Below are 24,036 nucleotides of genomic sequence, written 5' to 3' on the forward strand. Positions count from 1 at the left end.
CAATGCTTGGTATTTATTACACATGAGTATATGTACGAAATGATATTCATCTTCTGTAGATGACAGTCTACAGAAGTTACATAAAGTTACATGTAAAGTTTCTAAAGAATATATCAAAAGACAAAATCCGTCAACGTCTCCGTTTACAGATGTAAACATCAGATTGTGAAAAATGGTTATATTCTGACCAAAAAAACTATAAAACACGTTCTGATTCACACCATATTCAAGTAATTACCTCACTTTATATGTTTTTATTTATATTAGGGACAATATATTGCTTCATATAAAAAAATAAAGTGAGAAGATAAAAACGTGCGTTTATTGCTGCTTTCTTTAGTATGAGTGAAACACAGGAATGTGAAAGCACCGACTCTAACCGATGATAGCCCCACCATGACCATCAAGTGAACAACACGTGGCCACGGCCAACACCCCTTGTTCGCCAGTAAACTTATCTTCACCATTCATGGCAATGCAGAATTCTCCCTTAGCCTGCGTCCCTAGAAAACAGATGAACAGACAGGGCTAGGATGTATGGAATACCTAAACATAACAGATTGGTCATGTTTAATTAGCAGTTGTATGAAGAGATACTCATTCTGTGTTTTCAATGTGGAGCTATGTTATGTGTAGATGCAAACACAGAATGTGGAAGCAAACGCCATGTGTAAGCTTCCAATGTTAAATCTAGTGCAGTTAATTCTACAGGTACACTAGCTATTCATTGAAAACATAGTATGATTTATATTTCCATTCTACCCGAACAAAATACAACGCCAAAGCCTTTGGTTGTTAGGATGATAGTGAGTGAAGTAGCATAGGTTGATACTAGTGTTTTGATGGGGTTGCCGAATTAAAGGAATCGCAGCCATTAAAACGTTACTGTGTGCGATAGTGAAGCGTCAGTTTCAGTTATATCTCTAAAACGTGAAATATACTCTATAGGTTAACTTGCGCACTGCCACAATAATTTAAGCATTCGAGGAACTCGGCATTTTGTAATCTATATTTTCTGGCATCAAAGACGGAAGTGAAATCAACTTCTTCAATAAGAGATTATTGTAATTTGAAAACTCTCGTTGACAATTCAGAATCGAGGTTTATTTTAAAAGTCTAGGTCAAATAAAACGTACGTGTGGTTTTTCTTTAATGCATATGTTATTGTTCATGATAATGACATAGAAATTTGTGTTTCTGTACTTTCAGGATTTGATGCATATTTAAACCCGCGGTATCCAGGGCGATGAATCTTCATGGCTTTATAAGGAGAATAAATGGGTATATAAATGCTTCTCACTAGGATGATTCATATGAGTAGCATGAATTATATTATATGATATCCAATTTTCTAAAAGAAAACAAATACCTCCAATAAATGCGCCCGCTGACTTTCCAAAGTCGGCTCGGACGCTACAGCCAAACAGCACAGTTCCCGCATCACAGGCTACAGATGCCTTCTCTCCCTTCTGGAGACTGCTCGGTGTGGACACCAGCGTCTTACAGGACAGTTTGGGGGCAGCACAACAGGCAGCATAAGACCAGGTACCTTCATTTCAAGTTATATCTTTAGCTAGATTTTGCTATATTGTGGTTGGATACAAGTCTTGCATTGATGTCTACCATAAAACGTGAGTGCATTAAACCGGTACCATTTAATAAAAATCATAGTAATATCCTGATTATGCAATTTGAAAGGATGCTCGTAAAACACTTTCAGATATGTTCAGGGTTTTGTTTCTTAAATCAGACATTTCAGATAACATTGTTTCTTTTAAAGGACATTAAAGTAACTTAAAGTTTCAACGTTACAGTAACTGGTTCGATAATATCACACTGACCTACAGTAGTGCCTTCATTTGAGGCAACACATCCCTTTTGATTGTCCGATGGGAAGGATCCTATCATCTCAGAGTCCCATGTCCAGGCCGTACAGCCTAAACGAGAGAGAGTAATCACATCAATGCTGTTAATAGATAATATACCATTGACAATTTACATAACAAATTCAGTCGAACCCCCTTGTCACGAACTCATGGTGACGGGAAACATAGTTCGACTTATCCGGAGTTCGAAACATTCGATTCAACCTTATTTGACTCAGTTGGGTCAATGTGTAACCTCGCCTTCTCGCGTCTCCACACAACGAGTAAGGACGTCTAAATGAACATAATCCAATGATGCTAATACACGCCGTAGTTACAACAGATTAACGACAATACTCATCATTCTCACTTAATTCAGTGGGCGATTCAAATACGAATCTGTCTTTCCTTTAACTTAAACGTCAAGCATTTTACACTGTGGGGATTCTAGGGTATAACAGATCTCACGTACCTCGTGTAAGTTGTAAATATTAGGTGGTCACAGGTGCACCATGAGAGCAGTGTTGTGTTATCTCTGCCATTATAAGATGTAATCTGCAAATACAGTGCTGGCTGCTGTGCCCTTTCTTTGACTAACTCAAGAAAGACTGTCAACTCACCTGTGGCAATTTCGGAGTTCAAACAAGTTGTTTCCACTCTCGCATCCACAGACTTGGCAGATGGTCCTGATCCTCTGTAGGTACACTTGATGTTCTTCGTCTTACAGCATCGTGCAACAGCCTGGAGACCTGTATACGATTAGATATTTATGAAGGATTGGTCGGACAGGTTTTCTTCAAAACATTCAGTCGCTTTAGGTAAACAACCAAACCTTTCCTACTCATTTGCAGTATTATTTTATTTGCACAAAGTCTTGGATTAATCATGATACTATTGTAAATAAAAGCGACAAACCCTGAGCGTTTTCCATAATAATTATATTGATTGGTTAAATTAGCAGATGGCCCTGGACTTCTGTAGATGCACTTTAATTACTTGGTCCTACAACATCGGCAACAGCTAGAAGACCTGATATGTTGAGGTGGATTATAAGTCACGCAACTTAAATATATATCCATCTCTGGGTCGTTTCCAAACTTGTACTTAGGATATTAAATGAAATTGACCATTTTATTGCCACAGGACCACAGCTACTCTGAATTAGACCTTCGCCCGCGGTTTTGAAAGCAAAGCTGTCTAAGGGGTAATTTCTACAATCGTCATGATGTCAAAGATATTCCTAAGTATTTTTCGATTGTGTCTTTTTATTTTATTACAAGATAAATGCGAAAGATCTGAACAAATTGAGTGTCCATAATTTATTTGAAAAGGGTATGGTATAAACTCATTCATAGTGCAGAGAAGTTGATTATATTGGTATTGCTTAAAGGAACTGTTCCTTTTCTTCATACCATCGATTCCTTTAAGTCAGCCCAATACGTCAGTTGCTATCCGTATAACCATGTCAGAAAGAGTTCACAAGTATTAATTTAAATTAAAAAAAGAATTGTATTATAAGCATGCGTTTATGAATAACGATCAAATAATGATGACACCCGGTGTTCGCGAAAAGATGACCGTTTCCTGAACTACCGTTGGCACTCGTCACAAATACATCCAATTTCAATTCGAAAATAGCTTCTTTTTGAAACCTTTACTGTAGTCTTGAATGTTGTAACCCTGATCAAAGAACTTTTGAGCAAGTCATGTGGCGTTCTTTGAATATTATGCTCACCTTCTTTTGATCGCCAACCATTTACCGCTTTACAAGCCACCCGACCATTTTTAACCTCAATTTCCTCGCCATCACGATACCACTCTCCATCCTGAAGAAAACCTGATATTATTCTTGAGAAGAAAACCGGTTAACAGTTTTCAATTTCAATTTTGTGTTGATGTTTGAATTATCCAAATATCTATAACAACGAGTACACTACATGTAAACATGAAACACTTAGTAAAATATTCTGCTACCTTTTCCAGAACAGAGAACTGATATACATCAAGTCAACTGTCTGTGAAAAAACATATTGTGATTAAATATTTTGAGTTTCTTTTATATTTTTTTTGGTTACCGGTCCGCCGGTCCTAAATTTTAGAAAACGAAGAAAACAAATACAACACCAGTTTGAATTAGTTGCTCTTTTTTATCATTTAAATGAAGAACAATATTGTTTTCAAAGAAACGTCTAAATACAAAAGTTGTTAATATAACTTGTCAATGCAAGAGAATAACCAGCCTAGATCTTCTGCCTAAACATATTCCACTTGGCGTGAAGGGCAAATAGCTGTGGAAATTAAATGAATGGACCACTGATGACCAGTGATGACACCAGGTGTTCGCGAAAAGTGCAAGCCTCTCCTGCCCTAAGCTATCTGCAGAATAGTCCTATTAATTATACTCAGACACACATACTAATAGTTTTATGAAGAAAATCTAAAAATATATAATTAGAAGAGTTGATTTTGAAACAAACCAACCTTGAATTTTGTATATCACACCGTACAAGCCAAACGTGGGCAGAAAGGCTGAATTTTATCTGGACTTAGAAGACCACCTTTGTGAAACTAAAGTGCAGGAAAAGGGGCTGGCAAACCAAGCATCACATTCAGAGAAAATATCGTCGGCATAATTAGAAAACAACAACATTCAATCCATCAATCGTACATATTTGAGGAGTTGGGTTTAATGCTGCTTGGATCAGTGGTTTAATTATATCAAGGCCTAAACATATTGATAATAAGTACCTGATGATAACCTGAACAGCCGGTCATCACTTCATCACTCTCGCAGTAAGCATAAGTAGGCTTGTCATCGCCGACGTCAGAGACTGCGGACCAGCGGGTTACGCACTGAATGTCGGTATTATTAGCATCTGATGACATGTGACCAACAATATGCTGGTTGTTATGGGAGACTTGGATAGCATGTGTCACGTGCACGAATGGATCAATAGTTGTTGGGAGTGTCACTTGATCTGAAAAGTTAAGGAATAAATTTATTACTTTCGTTTGTTTGTGTTCTAACGACTAATTCATCAATAGTCCAGATATATGACAACGATCACCCCAAACATTTTTACTTCGTTTGGCATTAGTTTTGGATTTATGAAAGTAATTTCAAGAAAAAAATTCGGACTCTTGATGCCCGTCCTCTGGGGACTAAAGAAATTGAAATTGCACGAGCTTTAAAAAATGACGAAAGTTTGCCTTGAATGAAAATAAGAGTTTATCAACCCCTTCACATAACATCTTCCTTAAAAGAAAATGTCCATGCATTATGTCACCAAAATAATTATATTGCAATCATGACATATAGGACTTGTCAATACATTGTGAATTTATACACCCAAATGTAGCAATAGTCTCTTACGGCCATCGCCACTGATGTCCAGGTTGAGTGTGGCATCTGCCTTCCCCAGGTGGAATTCCTGGTACATAACGGGCTTCCCCTTGTAGTTGACTACAATGTCATAGTCTCCCTGGAAGCCATTCACGGAGAAGGACGATCCATCTGAGAGATTCTTAGCTACATGTGTTGACCACTCCTTCTGGACCAGATCAAAGTAACGTTGACCAGCAGCGTTCACCTGTACACATATACAACTTTATTTCAATGTGAATCTCCTTTCCGTCCAGTGTCAATTTTATGAGTGAGTGAGCTGGGTTTGACGCCGTTTTGTTATGAAGTATTTCAACAACGAAATTATAATTTGGTTTTATGAATTTAAGTTGTGTTTAGATCGTTTTTGGAAATAGTCCAAGTTCGTTGGTCTTCCTTCCCCATGACGAGCGAACACGTTAACTGCTTGGCTTACCCGACAGCCGTTATGGTTTTCACTTGGTACAATGTGTGAGTGACCGGCTGCTTTGTTGTCTTATCTGCATTGGGTGGGGTGGGGGTGAGGGTGGTGGGGGGCGGTCGTCAGATACTTTATCAGTGTGTATCTTATTTATCCTTTGCCTTTGGCCCTGTTTCATTGTTTGTATAATGAGTGAGTGAGTGAGTGAATATGGTTTTACGCCGCTTTTAGCAATATTCCAGCAATATCACGGCGGGGGACACCAGAAATGGGCTTCACACATTGTACCCATGTCGGGATTCGAACCCGGGTCTTCTGCGTGACGAGCGAACGCTTTAACCACTAGGCTACCCGACCGCCCTGTTTGTATAATGACATATTAATGTAAGCTAATTTTCTTAAGTTTGGTCAATCAAAAATTGTTTCATAATATTTTAACATTATATTATAAGAGCTCATAACTGTTCATTGGCAATGGAGTGGTGGGGTAGCATAGTGGTTAAAGCGTTCGCTCGTCACGTCGTAGGCCCGGGCTCAATTCCCCACATGGGTACAATGTGTGAAGGCCATTTCTGGTGTCCCCCGCCGTGATATTGCTGGAATAGAAGCGAGGTAAACCATACTCATTCAGTCATTAGCAACGTTAAAAAAGCCTTTACATGAAAATGTAAGAATGTGATTCGTGCCCTGTTGCTCTTAGTGTTTCAGTACCTCTCATCGTCTTACTATACCTTGGTGCTGCCATAGTTGGCGGAGGTCGTGGCAGGCATGACAAGTTTATAAACTTATAAAATTATAGGTTGAGGTCATGGCAGTATAAGTAACGCCACGGGATGTACTGGAGCTCACGCCTCACGTAGTGTTAAGCCACGTAGGATGAACTAAACTTTGATATCTATTCCGAACCATTTGGTCATGATGTGTATATTTCGGCCCATTTGCTTATGATTTTGTAGTTACTCCATTGCGTCACGATGTGTACCTAGCTAAGCCTCAGTGTACTGTGTAATACTTCTTGTAGTGGTAAGTAACTATATGCAACTATATCTGATCTAATCTAGTTCATGCAATCAACCATTGTCTGTATTATGGGCCTATGGCCTTCTTAATGAATAAACTGTCTGTCTGTATATGTAATCTAATATTTGCCTCAGTATCTAGACAATCAGTTATTGTAATAAAGTACTGTGCTCAGTTGTTATACTATTTAAGAATATTATAAAAGCTCTTGTTAATTAATCTTACAAAGAAGTTATATCCATTGATGAGTGCGGCGTAAGGGCTTTTCATTTGATGATCCCAGAATCCCCAGAATATGACGCCCTCCACTGCTGTATGACTGAAGTAGGTTCTGAGAGCCCAGTCGTACCAGTCCGCCCGGATATTCTCGTCATGGTGCACCAGGTCCATCTCGGTAATCCACAGAGGCAGTCCAACAGATCCCAGGTTGTCCAAACGTCTCTGAAATATAATGTTGCCCATAGTTTTATATCAGTACTTCAACCGTCAACTAGTATTTCTGCAGTAACATAAAGAGCAACATCAGGGTGATTGCTCAATCTCATTACTATGTACTGGTTTGTGTACATACAGCTTTTGATCGCATAACAGCATTTCCTTTCAGTAGCGGTCCTTGTGAAAGGTGGAAGTTATGTTTGCCATTAGACTGTTGAATGGGACTGACTATTGACAATTAATTAAACATAAGGGAGGGAAGGCCTACTTTCAGAAGTGTGGGATCTGGAGGTGTGTAGTCTCTGAAGTGACTCTGAAGACCCAGGCCTCCCAGTCCAACATTAGCCTTTTTGAACTCTTTAGCCTGGGCAACGTAAGCCTGGAAATAAATATAACATATATAAGCAACAGCAAAATAAAACGTTAAATTCTCCAACTGCAGATTGTTGGTCGGCCAATTTTGTTGAGAATGGCGATAGTTGGTATTGCACGACTATATGGTAGATACTGAATATTTGCGTATTGGTGTTGTGGTTGTGGTGATTATTATGTGACATAAATCGCATAAATGATGTTCTGTGAACTGGTACATAGCAGGCCACCATCATAATGTGAAGTCTACGAAATGTATTATCAACATACATCAGTGACGGCTCCAACAGCAACAACGTCGTAGTCATTGAGGAAGAGCTTGGGCACGGGATCAGCCTTGTGGACCATATCGTAGATCTTCTCCGAGTACAGGGCATCACCTGTTTTCTCTTCATATAACTGACCATGGAGAAGTTCGTTGTTCACGTCCCAGTGACCCAGTCTAACGCAAAATTTAAGACATATACTTTCAAATATATTGTTTGAATCTTCTATGTTTGTCCATTTATCAAATATGAATAAACATGTGAGTATAATTGGAATTGTGTGTTGATTGTAAATTACTATTTTACCATGACCATTCTAAACATGTCCATGGCGATAGATACAGTTCACTTACTGTCCCTTTGTGATGCCGGTCATATATTTGACTCTTTCTGCAATGGCTGCTTTCAACATTGTCCCGTTTAAGGCTTCTACCCAACTGGGAGAGTTACCTGGAACTCCCCAGAACATATTGTGTCCTCGAACTTTCATGCTGTAATATATGAACTGTTATAAATGTCCTAAAGAAATTATGTAATGCATTTGAATAATGGTGAAATAACAGTTTTATTTGTAGTTTTGAATTCCGTTAAATGCATCCAAAGTTAGTCTACATTGTAAGATACGTACCCATGTTGATTAAGCACCTTCACAGCATCTGTAGCAACTGTGTAGTCAGGTTTATCCTGCAAAGGATGTTTGACAACAGTCATGTGTTTTTAGATATTTAGTCACATTGTGTTTTGCATTAATATTGTTTTTTTATGGAAGTTCTCCTTCTGGGAATTACTTTGCGTATTGTAAAATTTATAATTGCAAAAGTTTCGATTTTCCTTGATGAACACACAAATGAAGATATGAACAGTATATACCTTGGTACCTCTGTTGTACTTCCACTTGAAGGATCCTGCTGTCACCCAGTTGAACATTGTATAGACGAAGTTTTGATACTCTTTGTAGCCGTCGTTTATCATATATTCCTCATTTATTACTGACCCAAATCCAAACAGATGTCTTTTGTGGTCAATCTGTAAATCAGAGAAATTGACTTGTCTTAAAGTACGTATGTCACCACAGAAATTCATGGTCTCGGGAATGTACAACTGAATTTTTCTCTTGTGGAATACAGTAAACTACGGTTATAACGAACTCAAAAGGACCACTAATTTTAGTTCGTTGTAGCCGTAGCTCGTTATATGTATATATACAGCATAACTACAACAAATAGTCGGGACAAAAACGTAAGTTCGTTATATCCGTCAGTTCGTTATAAGCGTGTTCGTTATAAACGTAGTTTACTGTATCTCATGCGCTTACGACCATAACAAGAGTCTCATAGGTACATACAAAGAAGCTGTATATTTATATTAAAAACATATGAAGTCCAAGTGTATTCTGCAGGGATGTCATTTCCTTTATCCATCATGAACAGAATTATAATATCTAACCTTAACTTCAATATCAGCAGGGTTGAATGAAGATGAATGTGTCACTCTGTAAAACACAATGATCCATATGTATTATAGACACATCATCGTTCATGGCACTAACGTGAAATAGAAGTTCTGAGAGAAATGTGTTATATTGAAGTGAGTATGTATAGTTTTGGGCCGCTTTTTATCAATATTCGAGCAATATCACGGCGGGGGACGCCAGATATGGGCTTCACACATTCCACCCATGTTGTGAATCGAACCCGAGTCTTCGGCGTGACGAGCGAACGCTTTAACCACTAGGCTACCCGACCGCCCTGTTATATTGTAACACACCGTATCAATTAAAGTCGTGTCTTAACATACACACCATGTCAAAAATACTAATAGGATGCTGCCACTTGATTAGTCGTTACGTTTTGGAAAATATATATATTTCATATTTTTCTAACAACTGTCACTTCGTGAAAACACATCTTTTGCTTCAGGCCACTTGGTGAAATTGGCCTATTTATTTGGCAGTATGTATGTGATGAGTCTTGAGATTGTTGCAATTGTTTTACATTATACAGTTGTTCCGTTAAGAGAAGGAACCATTAATAGAGAACTGACATTTAAGTTTACCGTTTGGTAGAATTACCTTCAAAAGTCACACGACGTGCCTCCATGACTAAGGCGTTTTTCTTCGTTATAATGCGTTATCAAGTAAAATATACATTCAGTGAACAGGGTATGACAAAAGACCTATTACATGGATTATTACAAACGTCCCGCCTGGTTCGTGTATGTCCGGAGCGAAACGTAGTACACATATAATAATTCATAAGCAATAGATGATAGAACGAAGGCAGCCCTACTGAACATTGATGTTATTTTTCCTAATCTTCTGTATCCTCGCATCTGCCTCGGCCTTCCAGCTCATGTCCTCGTCCACCGTCTGGAGAGAAGCGTCGTCAACGATGAAGTCGATTCCTGGATCTGGGCCTTGGAAGTACAGGTTGGCCTTGCTGGTGTCTGGTGGTGTATGTGTAAATATACATATTCATGTACATGTAAACATCAAAATGGATAGCTTTACAAATGGTAAGATCTATGCATAAAGATTCAGAGTGACAAAACGCTCTCCACAAGACTGTATGACAAACAGGATGACTTCAACTTTCCAATGGTCAATAGTCCTTCCTTGCCTTTGGTGTCTATATTTCACAACTTTGTAGGTACAATCAAGCATGCTCTTTCTTCCAAGATTTCAAATAGCGTCATACAACTCTTGCTTGGAAGTTGTTTTATCAAGGTGACAACATTCCAGGCCTCAGTAAAGCTTTTCAAATTGTTTGTGGAGGATGTTTCTAAATTTGACGCATCAGTGACAAAGATTATGTCGATGCAATTCCCTATTTTGACTTGTACCATATGTTCCCGTGTTTTTTTCAGGTGAACAATTGACTTGCCTTTGCATGTGGGTCAGGATACGCACACCTGGTATCATCACTGTTTGAAAGTGATTCATAAACTCATGCTCGTGATATAGTCGGATTCGTACAATGGACTCTGTTTTTTTGCAGAGATTTGTCGCTTATATTTATTCTTATAACAGTAACAGCACAAAATTAACTCAACCCTTTTTCAGAATGGACAGTTGTAGTTCCTTGTCTTCTCAACATGAAATGAAGTAGTGTGAACAACCCTACACGGTTAATCCCACAAGGAGCATTTAGTTAAGCCTCTTCGACAAAGTGAAACCATTCATCGTATGAGATATTTCAAGTACCGTTTCAATACGTATATCTATATGCAAAAAACGGCACATCCCTTGAACTTACTGGATACATAATGTTCTGTCATAGTAGATATGTTGACATTGAAGAGGAGGGTAAATTTATTCGATGACGCTTATTATTTGTCGACATTTGCAACCGACAACATTTTCAGTGATCTCATAAAATCTCATTACAGTTTGATAGCGATCAAAATACGATAAAAACCAATCAAGAATGGTTTGATTAACCTGAAAATATGGAACTAGACACCAGATGATTCAGTCAGTACTGGACCTTATGTATAGTGACTAAATACATTATTGCAGCCTCACCACCATACTGGTACCTCAAGAACGACCTCACACAATTGTACCCCTGTAGGCATTCAAAGAGGGCTCTTAGGTATGACGTGCTCATGTATAAACCACTAGGCTTCCCAACAGCCCCAACAATGAATAATGAATGTCACTGTTGAATACTTGAATTGACTGGGCTTACTTCTTAATGGAGCGGTGAAATCCCCGTCGAGGGTGAACCATCCATTGGCAGACTGGACAAATGGATGTTGAGCGATGTCGTAATAATCTGTTTTACCTGTGTATGACAAAATTCATCATTGGGCTAGGAATGTCAGTATCGTGTCTCATAAAATCGTTCATATTTACAGAGTATAAATCATGTTTTTCGTAAAAATTCACAAAATCCTTGTGATTTTCACTGAACCATAATATAATTGTCTTTCCCCATTCCTCCCGCCACCGCCCCTCTTTGTTTACTCTTTTCCCCTACCTACCCTACATTTTGAAGAAATTCCGCAAACTATTTGAAACTAGAATATTATTTTCGAAGTTTTTCAACCCACCGACCTGAATTTTAGGGCAAAACATTCGTAATCAAAAATAAGAAGAAAATGTCATCAGGATGAGTGATCGCAGCTTTGGATAGTATCTCATGTCATATCAAGGCATGTCAGCTTGATGTTGGAGGAAGCCCTAAGCCATGCCGATCTTTGACGTTTACTACTTTGGTGAAACCTTCCAGCACAGGTATGGTGCTGACGAACCCAGGAATATAATCAGGGCGAATCCGGCATTGGAGCCCAAGATGATATGTTTCCGGTATGGCTAAGAGGAACCAACTCTGCACAGCTAATTGCGGTACCTTAGACAAATGAGACACTCGTGTTAAAACAGTGAGAACAGAGACAGTTAAATCTTATTACAGTACACACCGTCATCAGCCCATGTATATGCAATGGTGATCTTGATGGTCTGGAACAACGTCCCTGTGTGATCATTCAGCTGTTTAACACTGGAAGTATAGGCATAGCGGCCACCAGGCTGTATGGGAACATCCTGCCCAGGGCCTTGGTAGGACTGTGTTCTGAAACGAAAATTACCAATTTGCTATATGCTTTATATATGTGTGTTGATGTCGATGTTACACAACGATCCCAGCAGACATTACTTGCATATTTATGATCTTGAAAACTATTATAACTATTTCGTACATAACAAGATAGTTTGGTTAACATTGCAGAACGTATGTACTATACTATACTGAACAGAACCACATCGACATACATGTACATCAAGCTGTGACCAGTTTAGGTAATTCCACTTCTAGAACAGCATGAAACAACTGGTGTAGTTTTCTATCAATACGATATACCACCAGATTATTAAATTAATGAAACCAACATCTATTAACTGATCATCTGTCCATATGTTTGTTAATGTAATGCTTATGCAGTGCCATGAAGAATCAGTTGAGAGTCCAGATCCTGTGTATCTTTACGTGGCTTTCGTTGGTATATTATACTTTTCATATTTTATCTTTGCGTTTTAAAACAATACACTGGTTCAGAGTCTTCAACATGAAAAGAGATTTTCATAATATTGATATGGTGACTTCAAACAATGATCACATTTCAGCACAACTGATTTGATTATTGATTTCATTGTGAACCATTTTAAGGCGGAAATAGAAAAGGGTACCTTTTCACCTTTTTGTCTTTGCATATTAACATTTCTTTATGTACAGGTATATACATATACGCTTCATGGGGAACCGATATCGGCTCTCTGCATACCATGCATATCGAAATAATAATTAAAGCAACGAAATCCTTTCCATTTCCAATAGAAATGCCTGCTTAAAGCAGAGATTCCGACTATATCATGAACATGACGGTGTTTATGAATGACTATCAAATAGTGATGATACACTGGTAGCACCCGTCACAAACACATGCAAAGGCAAGTCAATTGTTCACCTGCATAAACACGGGAACATATGGTACAAGTCAACATAGGTAATTGCATTGAACATCCTTTTTTGTCACTGATGCGTCAAATTTGAAAATGCGACCTACATGTCTACTATAAAACTTTTGTAACCTTGATCAAACAACTGTTGAGCAAGAGATGTATGACGCTCTTTGTAATCTTGGTAGAAAAAGCATGTTCGATTGTATCTCAAACGTTGTGCAATGTAAACACCAAAGGCTGGAGCTGCTGTGATTTGGCTCGACATGAAGGGAACTTTTACTATTGGAAAGTTGAAGTCATCCCACTTGTCATGCAGTCTTCTTGTGCAGAGTGTTTTGCATCTCTGAATGTTTATTCATAGATCTAGATATGAAACATAACGTCTCTCAATAAGCAGATTGACAAAACAATATATTTCACGAACTTGCCATTCTTACTGATAAATTTACATGGCAAGGGTTTTGTCGTTTTTATTAACTATAAATATCTCTAATCTACGTAAAAATGGACGACATAGTTCAAATGTCGCCACATTTATTCCACATATCAATTTTTTCCATTCCAGAAACTGAACCTTATGATAACAAAATCAAGACTATCTAGCCTTGACATATATGGCTATTGCCTTCCCCTTTCAAAATCATATACATTACATATTTAACTATGATATATGTCATAAGACTTTTTAATGTAAATTATCAGCAACCAGTGACCATACAATGTATTGTGGTAATTTTGCTACACCGTGCCCGCTGTATATGTTGCGCTGTAATTGCGTAAATCACTACAAGCAAATGTTGTGCAACACAATGTTTGTTTTGAGGGATAGGGTGGGATAGGGTCCGGATTCCCTATTTGGAAATGTTGAAGTTGCAGTGAACATTTAAATTCTGGGATGAAAATTATCAAACATGTTTAAATGTATGACAACGAGCTTTTCTTTCTTACGCCCACTTGCAAGTTTTGGACAGCTAGCATGCTGAACTATATAACAATGTTTGATAGGCATTACTTACAAGTTGACGGATGACAAAGTGGAGATAACTTATGGATAACAAGGCTTGACGGTATAAGGATTTATACCAAAACGTCGCCTTTAAGTAAATAAAGAAGTTGTTATCCATACATTATCTCTACTTTATATAACAATGGCTAATATTAGTGAACTAAAAGAGAAAATAAGGTGCCGGTCATTCACCCAAGATGCGTGTTTTACTCCATTACGGTACAGTCATTATCTACATCTGCTATGAATATCAGCTTCAAGAGTTGTTCCTATATCAACCTCTTAACACAGCCTTTTTGACACCTTTCAGTCTTACCTAATGAAGTCCTAAACATGAATGGGTGGAAATGAGCTAACTTTAGTTTCACAATGATTTGGACATTTTTTCATCATTTCTGAACTAAAGCATATCCCGTGGATCAATCAGGTTCCCTCTCATGTCCCTTGTCCTTTCTCAACATGAAATGAAATTGTGTGACCAATCCTGCTCGGGTAACCCACAAGGGACATTCAATGAAGCCTCTTCCCAAAAGTATTCATATAGTTATCCCCTTCAGAGAAGACTTCAAGGACTACTGGTAATTATTGCAGATATGGACATTAAAACAGGACATTTGGACCACTCTCAAATCGTATGGTTATAATATGTATTATATCCCATTAATTTGATCTTTAATACGTGTATGTATGTGATGAGATACACATATCATGTGACGTCCAGATAAAACAGATTTCTTCTGTGTTAATTTACCTTCCGGATACTTTGACAGCATGAGTTCCTCCATGGACGTCATCAGTGATACTAACAAGTGTGAAGCCCCATCCTCCCCAGTTGCCCGACAGATCTGGACTCTCGAATCCTGGGTTTTTCAGCAACTCGAGTCCAAATGAACTCTGGACAATAAGTAGAGCTAGGACACTGCCTCGAACCATGGCTGCAGTCCAACAAGTGTGACAAGCTGAACCTGCTTGAAACGAATATATACACCTTTCTTATCTTATCTAACACATTGGTCCCTTTACAAGAAATACTTACATATGTCTAATCCGATAAACAGCAGTAGGGGTTCGAGTATCTAAGGTGGAAAATAGTCTTGTGAGATCTTTGTGTTTGTAAATGTTTGGTGCTCTTTTTAAATGAATGGGCTATGAATTGTATTTTGGTATGGACAATGATATAACATGTCATAATACTTCAACAACCAAGTTTAGTTTTTAACCAAGACAAGAAAAAAAATCATAAGGTATCTCTTCAGGAATATACTGTACTGTTGATGTAAATTTTAAAAGGATTTTAAGGTAAGTGTATGACATGCACCATGGACAAACTGACAGACCTTGTGTCATCACATATTTTCAGTCATCCATTTATCTACTTTTCGTTTACGTCCGATGTAAGATTTCAGTAGATAACCGAGATTGATTTATCTTATGGCATTGACGTTTAATATTTAAATGTCATTTGTACTGCAATGCCTTGCAGGTTATCATTTAGATTCAGTCTGGGAATTTCATAAATGTTTAATCCAGACAAGGTAACAAAAATAAAGACAAATCACAGAAAAGCCAACCAAATATACCAGTATATAGTCAAAATGAACTGAACATTGAAGCTTAGTTTAGGGTTTGGAAGCCAAGGCTACCTACTGTTTATGTGTTTGAGTTGGGTTGTTGGGTAAGAGAAAAGGGGGCGTTCTCGATAGCCAAAATATTGTCTGTTAACAACTGTTAAACGGCAAAGCCATGTCACGACCAAATGAAGCACAGGGGAACAACGTCTTCGAAAGAATAAAAACAGGACAATCGCCAGGAGAATATTCACATGGCTACGTCTGTTGTGGTAAATGTGTACACCACCATCCTCTACAACAGCAGCAATCCCAGAATTGCGAAGGATATTTAACCAGGCAGTGAGGAACCGTGAGACAGGTCTCAGGTGTTGTCTTCACACAGCAACACCGTCAACAGCTTCGTCAATGTACCAAGCACGCAGATTATGTATTGTATTGTATCACACTGCGGCCATATCTCTACGAGAGGTCGGAAGATTGGTCGGGGGCAGGTAAACAATATAGGTGGTATTATGACACACTAGCAAAACAAATCATGTAGGAGAACATGTCACATTAACAGTACAACGCCCTTGTAAGAAAATCATCCAGCCGCACGTTGTTCACATTATGCACTATGTAAGCGTAATCTTTCAACGCCACAATGCAAGAAGCATACATCACGTGTAACAATAGCAGTCCAGCAGCACCACAATGTACAGGGCCTCCCGTTGCACCGTAAATCGCCAGAGCTAATCCAGTTGAACACCTACCTTTATGGGACGAGTGGGATCGCCGAGTACGACACAAATAAGGAAACAGCAGCATATGTTCGAAATGCCGAGATGATTGACGTTCCCCAACGTGTGATGCATACTTATTTCGTGCATTAGCACGCTAATGATACACGAGATACGGAGTTCCCATGACTTTGATCTTTTTCTTTTTTCATAGGAACATTGGTAAAATCACCCATCGTTTAACAAATAAAGCAGCGTCAGCCTTGACTATTGAAACAGCTTACTGAGCGGTATCAAAGACGAATATGCAAAAACTTCGGCGACTGCAAAACACTGCAGCTCATACTGCTTCATGGTCACCTTAGTCAGCTCATGTATCTCCTTTGCTGAACTCTCTGCACTGGCTTTGAATAAATGTAAGAGTGGATGTTAAACTCATGTTGATACAGCACCGAAATATCTCTCATATAGGATTGAGCTCAACAGCCTATCCAGGTCAACAACAACAGCTTGGTGTACCCACGTGGAAATTGAAAACGTTTTGTTTCTTGTCATGCAAGGAGCATTAAAATGGGACTCTCTTCCGAGGGAACTGTAGTAACCAAACTAAGTTTATATTAAGAGAAACATTCCATATATCTTGCTTTGTTTGAGGATGGAGTATATTATTTTAGTTATACCACGGCGTGGAAGTTTAACGTGAAGTCGTAATGAGGTCCTCATCCACGTCCGTGAAACCTAGGAGCATAGTTTGATGGAGACACGCCAAGGCTGTACAGCTAGTGCAGCTTTTAATTTCAGCTGCCACGCTGAACCAGAATCAGTATGTCAGTGCACACTTCTCAGCAATTGGAGTTAAATATTCATACAGGGCACGTTTTGACACGTGACGAATTTATTATCTAGACGTGTTCACAATTAATTTACAACGAAGAATTTTCGGTGAAATATGTTTGTGTCGCAGTGTTAGGCCTATCTTGTGACAGCTAATGGAATGGTAATGGTTGCTCAAAATGTGAACAGTGTCAATTATGTCGTGACAAGCAAATATACTGAACAAAATTAGGTTGGGGATCAAGCATTTTTGGGGAAAATTATAAATGAATTGTGTTCTCAGTCTTAACTACAATAATATCTCTAAACATATTCACGATCCCTCACTTATTTCGTTCAGTTTACTTGGTGTTTGTCCGTGATATTGTGCAGTAGCCTTCGATGATCGATCTCATGCAGGACTAATGTTTAAAATCGAGGGAGTATACTACTTACATTCACTTAGATACTTAGTTGTATCAAAGTAATGCACACATTTCGGCATTATAAATGTTAAGATCAACAATAAAAAAACGAAGCATTCTGTCGTAGCATTCTGACAATATTATCGCCGCAGTCCTTGCAAATGAGGGTAGAGTAGCCTCCCTTTAGCCAAGCGGGCAGTCGCCGGAAATTTCCACCTCATTATTGTCAACCGAATCACCACTTTTTCGTAAATCCTGCTGCTCCAATATTGGTATAATTGTTTAACGATATATGCTACAATTCTTTAAAAAAGGCAAACCATCTGCTGGCTCGTGTAAAACCAAATAGTCAACATAACACGACTCATCCTTCGCGATCCAATCAACAGTGTTCAATATTATGAAACGACAATTTTCCTTTGAATGTCAATGTCAGTGTGTGTTATGTGTGTGAGTGTGCGTGCGTGTGTATGTTTGTAAGTGAGTGTGTGTATAGGGCTGTGTGTGTGTGCGTGTCTGAGGGTGTGTGTGTGTGTGTGTGTGTGTGTAAGAGATTGTGTTTGTATGTGTGAGTGTATGAGTGTGTATGTTTGTTAGTGAGTGTGTATGTATGTGTGTGTGTATGTTTGTGAGTGAGTGTGTCTGTATGTTTGCTGGTGAGTGTGTGTATATGCTTGTGGGTGAGTGTGTGTGTGCGTGTGTATGTTTATGGGGGAGTGTGTGTGTGTATGTTTGTGAGTGTGTGTGTAGGGGTGTCTGAGGTGTGTGTGTATGTTTTTGAGTTAGTTTGTATGAATGCGTGTGGATGAGTGTGTATGTATGTTTGTGGATGAGTGAGTGTGTGTATGTTTGTTAGTGAGTATGTGTTTGTATGTGTATGTTTGCGAGTGAGTGTGTGTATGTGTATGTTTGTTGGTGAGTGTGTGTTAATGTGTGAGTGTGTGTGTGAGTGTGTGTGTGTATGTTTGTGTGTGAGTATATGTTTTGGTGAGTGTGTGTGTGCGTGCGTGTGCGTGCGTGCGTGTGCGTGTGCGTGTGTGTGTGTGTGTGTCATGCGCATGTGTTACATGAGGTGTCTCATTAGGCAAAGGACAGACATGGTCTTGATTTCAAACCTGAAATCGAAATAAGTATTATCGTTAATTAAACAAAGTAAACCCAAATGTTTTTGTCATATGCGAATTCCACCGCGAGAACTGTGAGGAGAATTTATCATATACAGGGAAATTAATTTTCTATAGAAGCATCTGACCCACAAACGCGAATTGTGAAAGCGAAAACTACATGTAATATGAGTCATATCGGTTTATCCTTCAGTGATGAACCGAGAGCTCTTCATTTTGAAGCCAACAATATTTTTAAAACGCATATAGGGAATCAGCAGTTGACTTCTTCGTAGTCGGAACTACCTGAACAGTGCCGAACTTCTCGGCGATTACCATCCCTCGTGACCCGACTACAGGGCATCTCATATCCATCTGCGATGACTGAATAGTACGGTTCCTCCCGATCACACGGTTCCAAGTGTATTCCTGGTCGATAGTGAACCACTGGTTGATCAACAGGACTCAGATAACTTGCTTGGTTCTCATTACACGCGCAAGACTTCCTGAAAAAGTATGGATTACAAACGTATATCATGTCTATTAAGTTAAACGTCAAAGGACAAACGTAGCTGCAACAATGCATGACTCTATTACCTTATACGCCACGTGGACTAAAGTACACTACACGTCGGTAGTGATGGCTTCATATTCTTGCCTGTGACACCTTTTGACTTTTTGTTCAGTTTGCTAAATATGCGCCGGTAATCCTACGTGTGAACAAGTCAAATATGTATATTTAGGTACCTTTTGAAGAAAGAAATAGATCCAGATACGATGACGATCGCGAAAATAGCACAAACAAATAGAAGTGCAGTAACATGCCTGCTAGAATGGACCTTTTCTGTAACAGAAAAAAAGAAGTACGAAATCGCATTGTTGTTAAACAAACACAAGTCAATGTGACTGATACTGTTATGGCTGCTTGCCGTGCTTAGATTACATAGGTGCTGTTACAAGTCTCACTATGAACTTTAAGTTTAAGTCGGAATCGTTCAATGAATAATGGTTTCTCATGATTATAAGAATTCTTTAGTGGCTCTAAGTTTAAGAACTCTCCCACTTGATTCATTTTGACTATTTTCTGTCTAAATGAGACAATTAGTCGTGTCGGGGATTCAACTTAATAGCATTATATGTACATCTAAATCATGTTATGTTATAAATGTCGTGAAGGAGTGGCCGATTTCCGTGATTCATACATGGAATTTTATTTGAAACCAGTGCCGTCAGTAAACACGTTATCGGTAGTATGTGGTGTTTGTACCTGTGCACGAATCCCCTTTCCATCCGCTCCTACAGGACATGCAAACTCCGCTCTCCTTGTGACATACTCTACAGTTACCAGGACACGGAACAGAGCAGTCATCCATGTACACTCCCTCCTCGCAACCCACTGTGCAGCTACCGTTCTTATCACACAGTGTCCCCAAACATCCTTGGCTGCAGTTCCTTACACACTCTGGGCCGTACAAACCCCGGTCACATTCAATACACACTCCTGTGGATCTGTAACACCTTTGACAGCCTCGAGGACACGAGTGTTCACAGTAGGACCCCCATCTCCCCTCCAAGCAATCAGTGATGCAAGTAATACTATCTGTATTCACATCTAACTTGTGACACATTTGTTGAGGACAGTCTGCACTGCAATTGTTCTCACAATGTCTTCCAAATGTGTTAAGTGTGCATCCCTGTGCACAGAGGGCACTTGTCTGCTCACATATTTTACCACGACATCCCGGAGAACACGTTGCATTACAATGAGCACCATAGTAGCCTGCTTCGCATCCATTGGTACAAACCCCAGTCAGTTTGTCACAGTCACGTCTACAGTTCTGACACCTACCTTCACAAAACAAACCAAAGTATTTATTTGTACACAGGCATGCACCACCGAAATCACACTTGTTCTGTGAACACCCTTCACTGCAAAACTGACGACAACGAGTCCCGTACCTGCCATTCCGGCAAGCGGTACACGTGCCGGTGTCCTGGTGACAAGCAGTGCAGTTCCTCTGTGGACATTCATCAATGCACCTGTCTCCCATGTGGCCATCCAGACAGGGTGTGCAGGCTCCAGTGAGCACATGACAACGTTTGTTTAAACAATGCTCTGAACATTTGTGGACACAAGTAGGGCCGTAATATCCGACTTTGCATCCTCCACTGCAGTTTCCACCGCTTTGATGACATTGATTGTTTTTACAATTCGTTGGACATCTTTTCGAACAATTAGGACCGTAGTACCCAACCTTGCATCCGCCCTTGCACCTTCCACCATGCTGATGACAGCGGTTGTGTTGACATCCATGGCTACAATGATCTCGGCAAAATCCACCAGAAAAACCTGCCTCGCACCCGGAGGAACACCTTCCGTCGCGATCGTTACATTTCCCAAGCAGACACATGGCGCCACAGCTGTTCTCACACTGTTGCCCCCAAGTTTTCGACGCACAGGTACGCACGCATTGGTTACCTATGCTCTGGATGCGCGCACATTTCTCACAGTAACATTGGCTGTCACGGACACATTGCTTATCACATCGTTCACCGTGAAGTCCATTCTCACACCTCTCTCGACGACATGCGTAGATGCACGTTTCAAGGCTCTCTGTAAGGTTAGGATACTGGGTTAGGTGCTAATTACTGTATTTTGAAATGAAACTTATCCCTTAATCACATCAGTAAACAAATATTACCGTATTTCCTCCATTAGACTCCTAGACGTATATTAATTTCGCGCAAGCCGTTGACCCTGCGTGTATCAGAGGCCCGGCGTCTATTCTGTTTTATGCTGGCTCAGTGACTCACTACCTTACCAAATCCCAAATTAAGCAGTCATCTAAAGGGTACATTTGCGGGAAATAGTCATTCATTTGTTAATCACCAGCATTTCACACCCTTCGAGACCCGGCGTCTAATAGAGGCCCGGCTTCTATTTTTTGGACAGAACATATGACCCTGCGTCTATTCGAGGCCGGCGTGTGTTGGAGGTTCGGCGTCTAATAGAGGAAGTAGGTATTTAACGTCGTCACAAGAGGTGAATATGAAAGTGTGTCACTTTAGTTGTATGGAAGAATTATTGCTCAGTTTGTTCTATAAATCTACTCACATCACGTACAGTACTTGCCAAAAGTAATGGATTTGGTTTGGTTTGTTGTTAAACTCCGCACTCAGCAATATTCGAGCTACATGACAGCGGTCTGTCAATAATCAAGTCTGGACCAAACAATCCAGTGATTGATATCATGAGCATCGATCCACGCAATTGGGACCGATGACATGCATCAACCAAGTCACCGAGCCTGACCACCCGATCCCGTTAGTCGCCTTTTACGACAAGCATAGTCGCCTTTTACAGCAAGCGTGGATTGCTGAAGACCTATTCTACCCCGGATCTTCACGGGCCTCAAAAGTAATGGAACATCTCATTAAATATAAATAGCAAAATCGTTTTTTGTTGTCGTTTGTGGTTTCTATGTCCGCTATCAAATGCAAGGCTGTCTTTTCCAAAATGTCCAACAGTATCTCAAATTTCAGGAATCAACAACAGTTTCACTTTGTTATACGAACAACATTTCATCCAAGTTCAACTATAGAAAAGTGTTGCAGAACGTAGTCTTGGCAGCTCGTGATGTAAATTCCGCTACAGGTGGCTGCCATGATACTGCTACCAACATGTTGGTCATAAAATCACAGGTGTCTTTCTCTATTGTTGACAATAACAACCCCAGTCAGTTATTCAAATATGGACCAAAATATTGTGAGCATCTTCCAACCAACCGGGATAACACTTTTAAGATCATTAGGCTCCGTGTCCAAGTATATGAAAGAAATGGGTCAAAATAAAAGATGAACCTGTTGAATGTCTTTCAATGCGTTAAGTCAGAGAGTGATAATAACCAACTGAAAATAGGAAACAGAAGTGACCCAGGCAACTGCCATACAAAGTCTGGTTGCCCCGCATTCACGTTTGTAGTGTCCCCTCCAGCAAAGCCTCGAATAACATAACTATTATATGTAATCATCACTACATTATATGGTTTTAAATCAAAGAACTTGGTATAATTGACATATCAAATAATGCCACATATAAGGCTAGCATGTTTACTGAGGAATCCGACCCGTGAAGATCCGGGGTAGAATAGGTCTTCAGCAACCCATGCTTGCCGTAAAAGGCGACTATGCTTGTCGTAAGAGGATCTGGATCGAGCGGTCAGGCTCGCTGACTTGGTTGATGCTTGTCGTCAATCCCAATTGGGTGGATCGGTGCTCAGGATATCAATCACTGGATTGTCAAGTCCAGACTCGATTATTTACAGACCGCCGTCATATATCTGGAATAGTGCTGAGTGCGGCGTTAAACAACAAACCAACCAACCAGCTGAGTAAGCCATCTGCCAAAAAACACGCATCAATACTATCATCTTTTGTATTGTATAGCTCCATGAAGATCCGTTTAAAGAGAGATACATTGATGGGTCAAGCAAATGTACCAAAAACTCCCCATCTCAAAGATTAACCATAATCCTTAATTCAAATTGAATTAAGGAAGAACGTTCTATATATTCACAAAAAAAAGATATTTGTGGAATTAATTGAACTTGAATTCTTTCAAACGTTTTGTACTCCACTATTCCAAAAGGATAACTTCAGTCCTTGGTGCATGGGGCGTTTGTCACTGAATGTGTTAACGATATATTATAGTTTCATCTCTATATCAAAGATTCGGGACGAAAATGGAAGCAAATGTCATCTTAAGTTTACTGAGAAAACTATATGTAAAATGATGGACTTTCTCACTGATAACATCTAAGTGAAACGTGGGGATAAGACACTTGGGCGAGAATTAGGCATCTCCCTGCGCACCAGTTGTGCTCCCTTCTCGGAATTTCTGGGCGGATTGGCAAAATCAAAACAATGGAATTTGGCAGAGAAGTTAAATTTAAGCTTCAGGTATATCAATGATCGCTAAGCGTTTATTAATGGTCATCTGGAGAATTCCCTTTCACTGATTTTCCCACCTGAACTTTGAATAAAAAAAGAGAAATAAATATCAATAAAACTAATTAAAAAAGGTTTAATTATGGAAGTTTCTTGGGTCTTTATAAGGCACAGTTATAAAGAAATGATATAGCGCGTGATGAAATAATGTATTGCATATTTTAAATCAG

The 24,036-nt window shown here is 39.4% G+C and overlaps 2 protein-coding genes across 2 annotated transcripts; both read right to left on the reverse strand.

Moving 5' to 3' along the window:
• Window positions 1-300: 300 nt before the first annotated feature.
• On the reverse strand, window positions 301-19,689 carry LOC124119471 (endo-1,4-beta-xylanase 3-like). Its single transcript, XM_046481985.2, has 20 exons — window positions 19,607-19,689; window positions 19,166-19,365; window positions 14,980-15,196; window positions 12,184-12,335; window positions 11,451-11,546; window positions 10,050-10,206; window positions 9,208-9,253; window positions 8,632-8,787; window positions 8,390-8,445; window positions 8,115-8,252; window positions 7,766-7,937; window positions 7,392-7,502; window positions 6,914-7,129; window positions 5,239-5,455; window positions 4,614-4,843; window positions 3,601-3,691; window positions 2,486-2,614; window positions 1,842-1,937; window positions 1,370-1,549; window positions 301-503 (listed from the first exon to the last, which is right to left on the reverse strand). Exons 2-20 carry the CDS (start codon window positions 19,221-19,223, stop codon window positions 376-378), a joined length of 2,646 nt encoding a protein of 881 aa, XP_046337941.2. The 5' UTR covers window positions 19,224-19,365; window positions 19,607-19,689; the 3' UTR covers window positions 301-375.
• A 411-nt stretch (window positions 19,690-20,100) lies between these two features.
• On the reverse strand, window positions 20,101-21,461 carry LOC125372069 (multiple epidermal growth factor-like domains protein 10). The gene has a single exon (XM_048380994.1). The coding sequence runs from the start codon at window positions 21,268-21,270 to the stop codon at window positions 20,101-20,103; it is 1,170 nt and encodes a 389-aa protein (XP_048236951.1). The 5' UTR covers window positions 21,271-21,461.
• Between the last annotated feature and the right edge of the window lie 2,575 nt (window positions 21,462-24,036).

This window comes from Haliotis rufescens, unplaced genomic scaffold (assembly GCF_023055435.1).
Source record: "Haliotis rufescens isolate VD_foot unplaced genomic scaffold, xgHalRufe1.0.p SCAF_1, whole genome shotgun sequence".
Lineage (NCBI taxonomy): Eukaryota > Metazoa > Mollusca > Gastropoda > Lepetellida > Haliotidae > Haliotis > Haliotis rufescens.

What these genes read in the sequence shown, in the direction of transcription:
- LOC124119471 (XM_046481985.2), bottom strand. Translation starts at nt 19,223, where the DNA reads ATGCCCTGTAGTCGGGTCACGAGGGATGGTAATCGCCGAGAAGTTCGG. An exon ending in ACCGGCATCACAAAGGGACA is followed by an intron (nt 7,938 to 8,114) that starts GTAAGTGAACTG and finishes ATTTTGCGTTAG; the next exon opens with ACTGGGTCACTGGGACGTGA. An exon ending in TGGTTGGCGATCAAAAGAAG is followed by an intron (nt 2,615 to 3,600) that starts GTGAGCATAATA and finishes AATCGTATACAG; the next exon opens with GTCTCCAGGCTGTTGCACGA.
- LOC125372069 (XM_048380994.1), bottom strand. Translation starts at nt 21,270, where the DNA reads ATGTGTCTGCTTGGGAAATGTAACGATCGCGACGGAAGGTGTTCCTCC.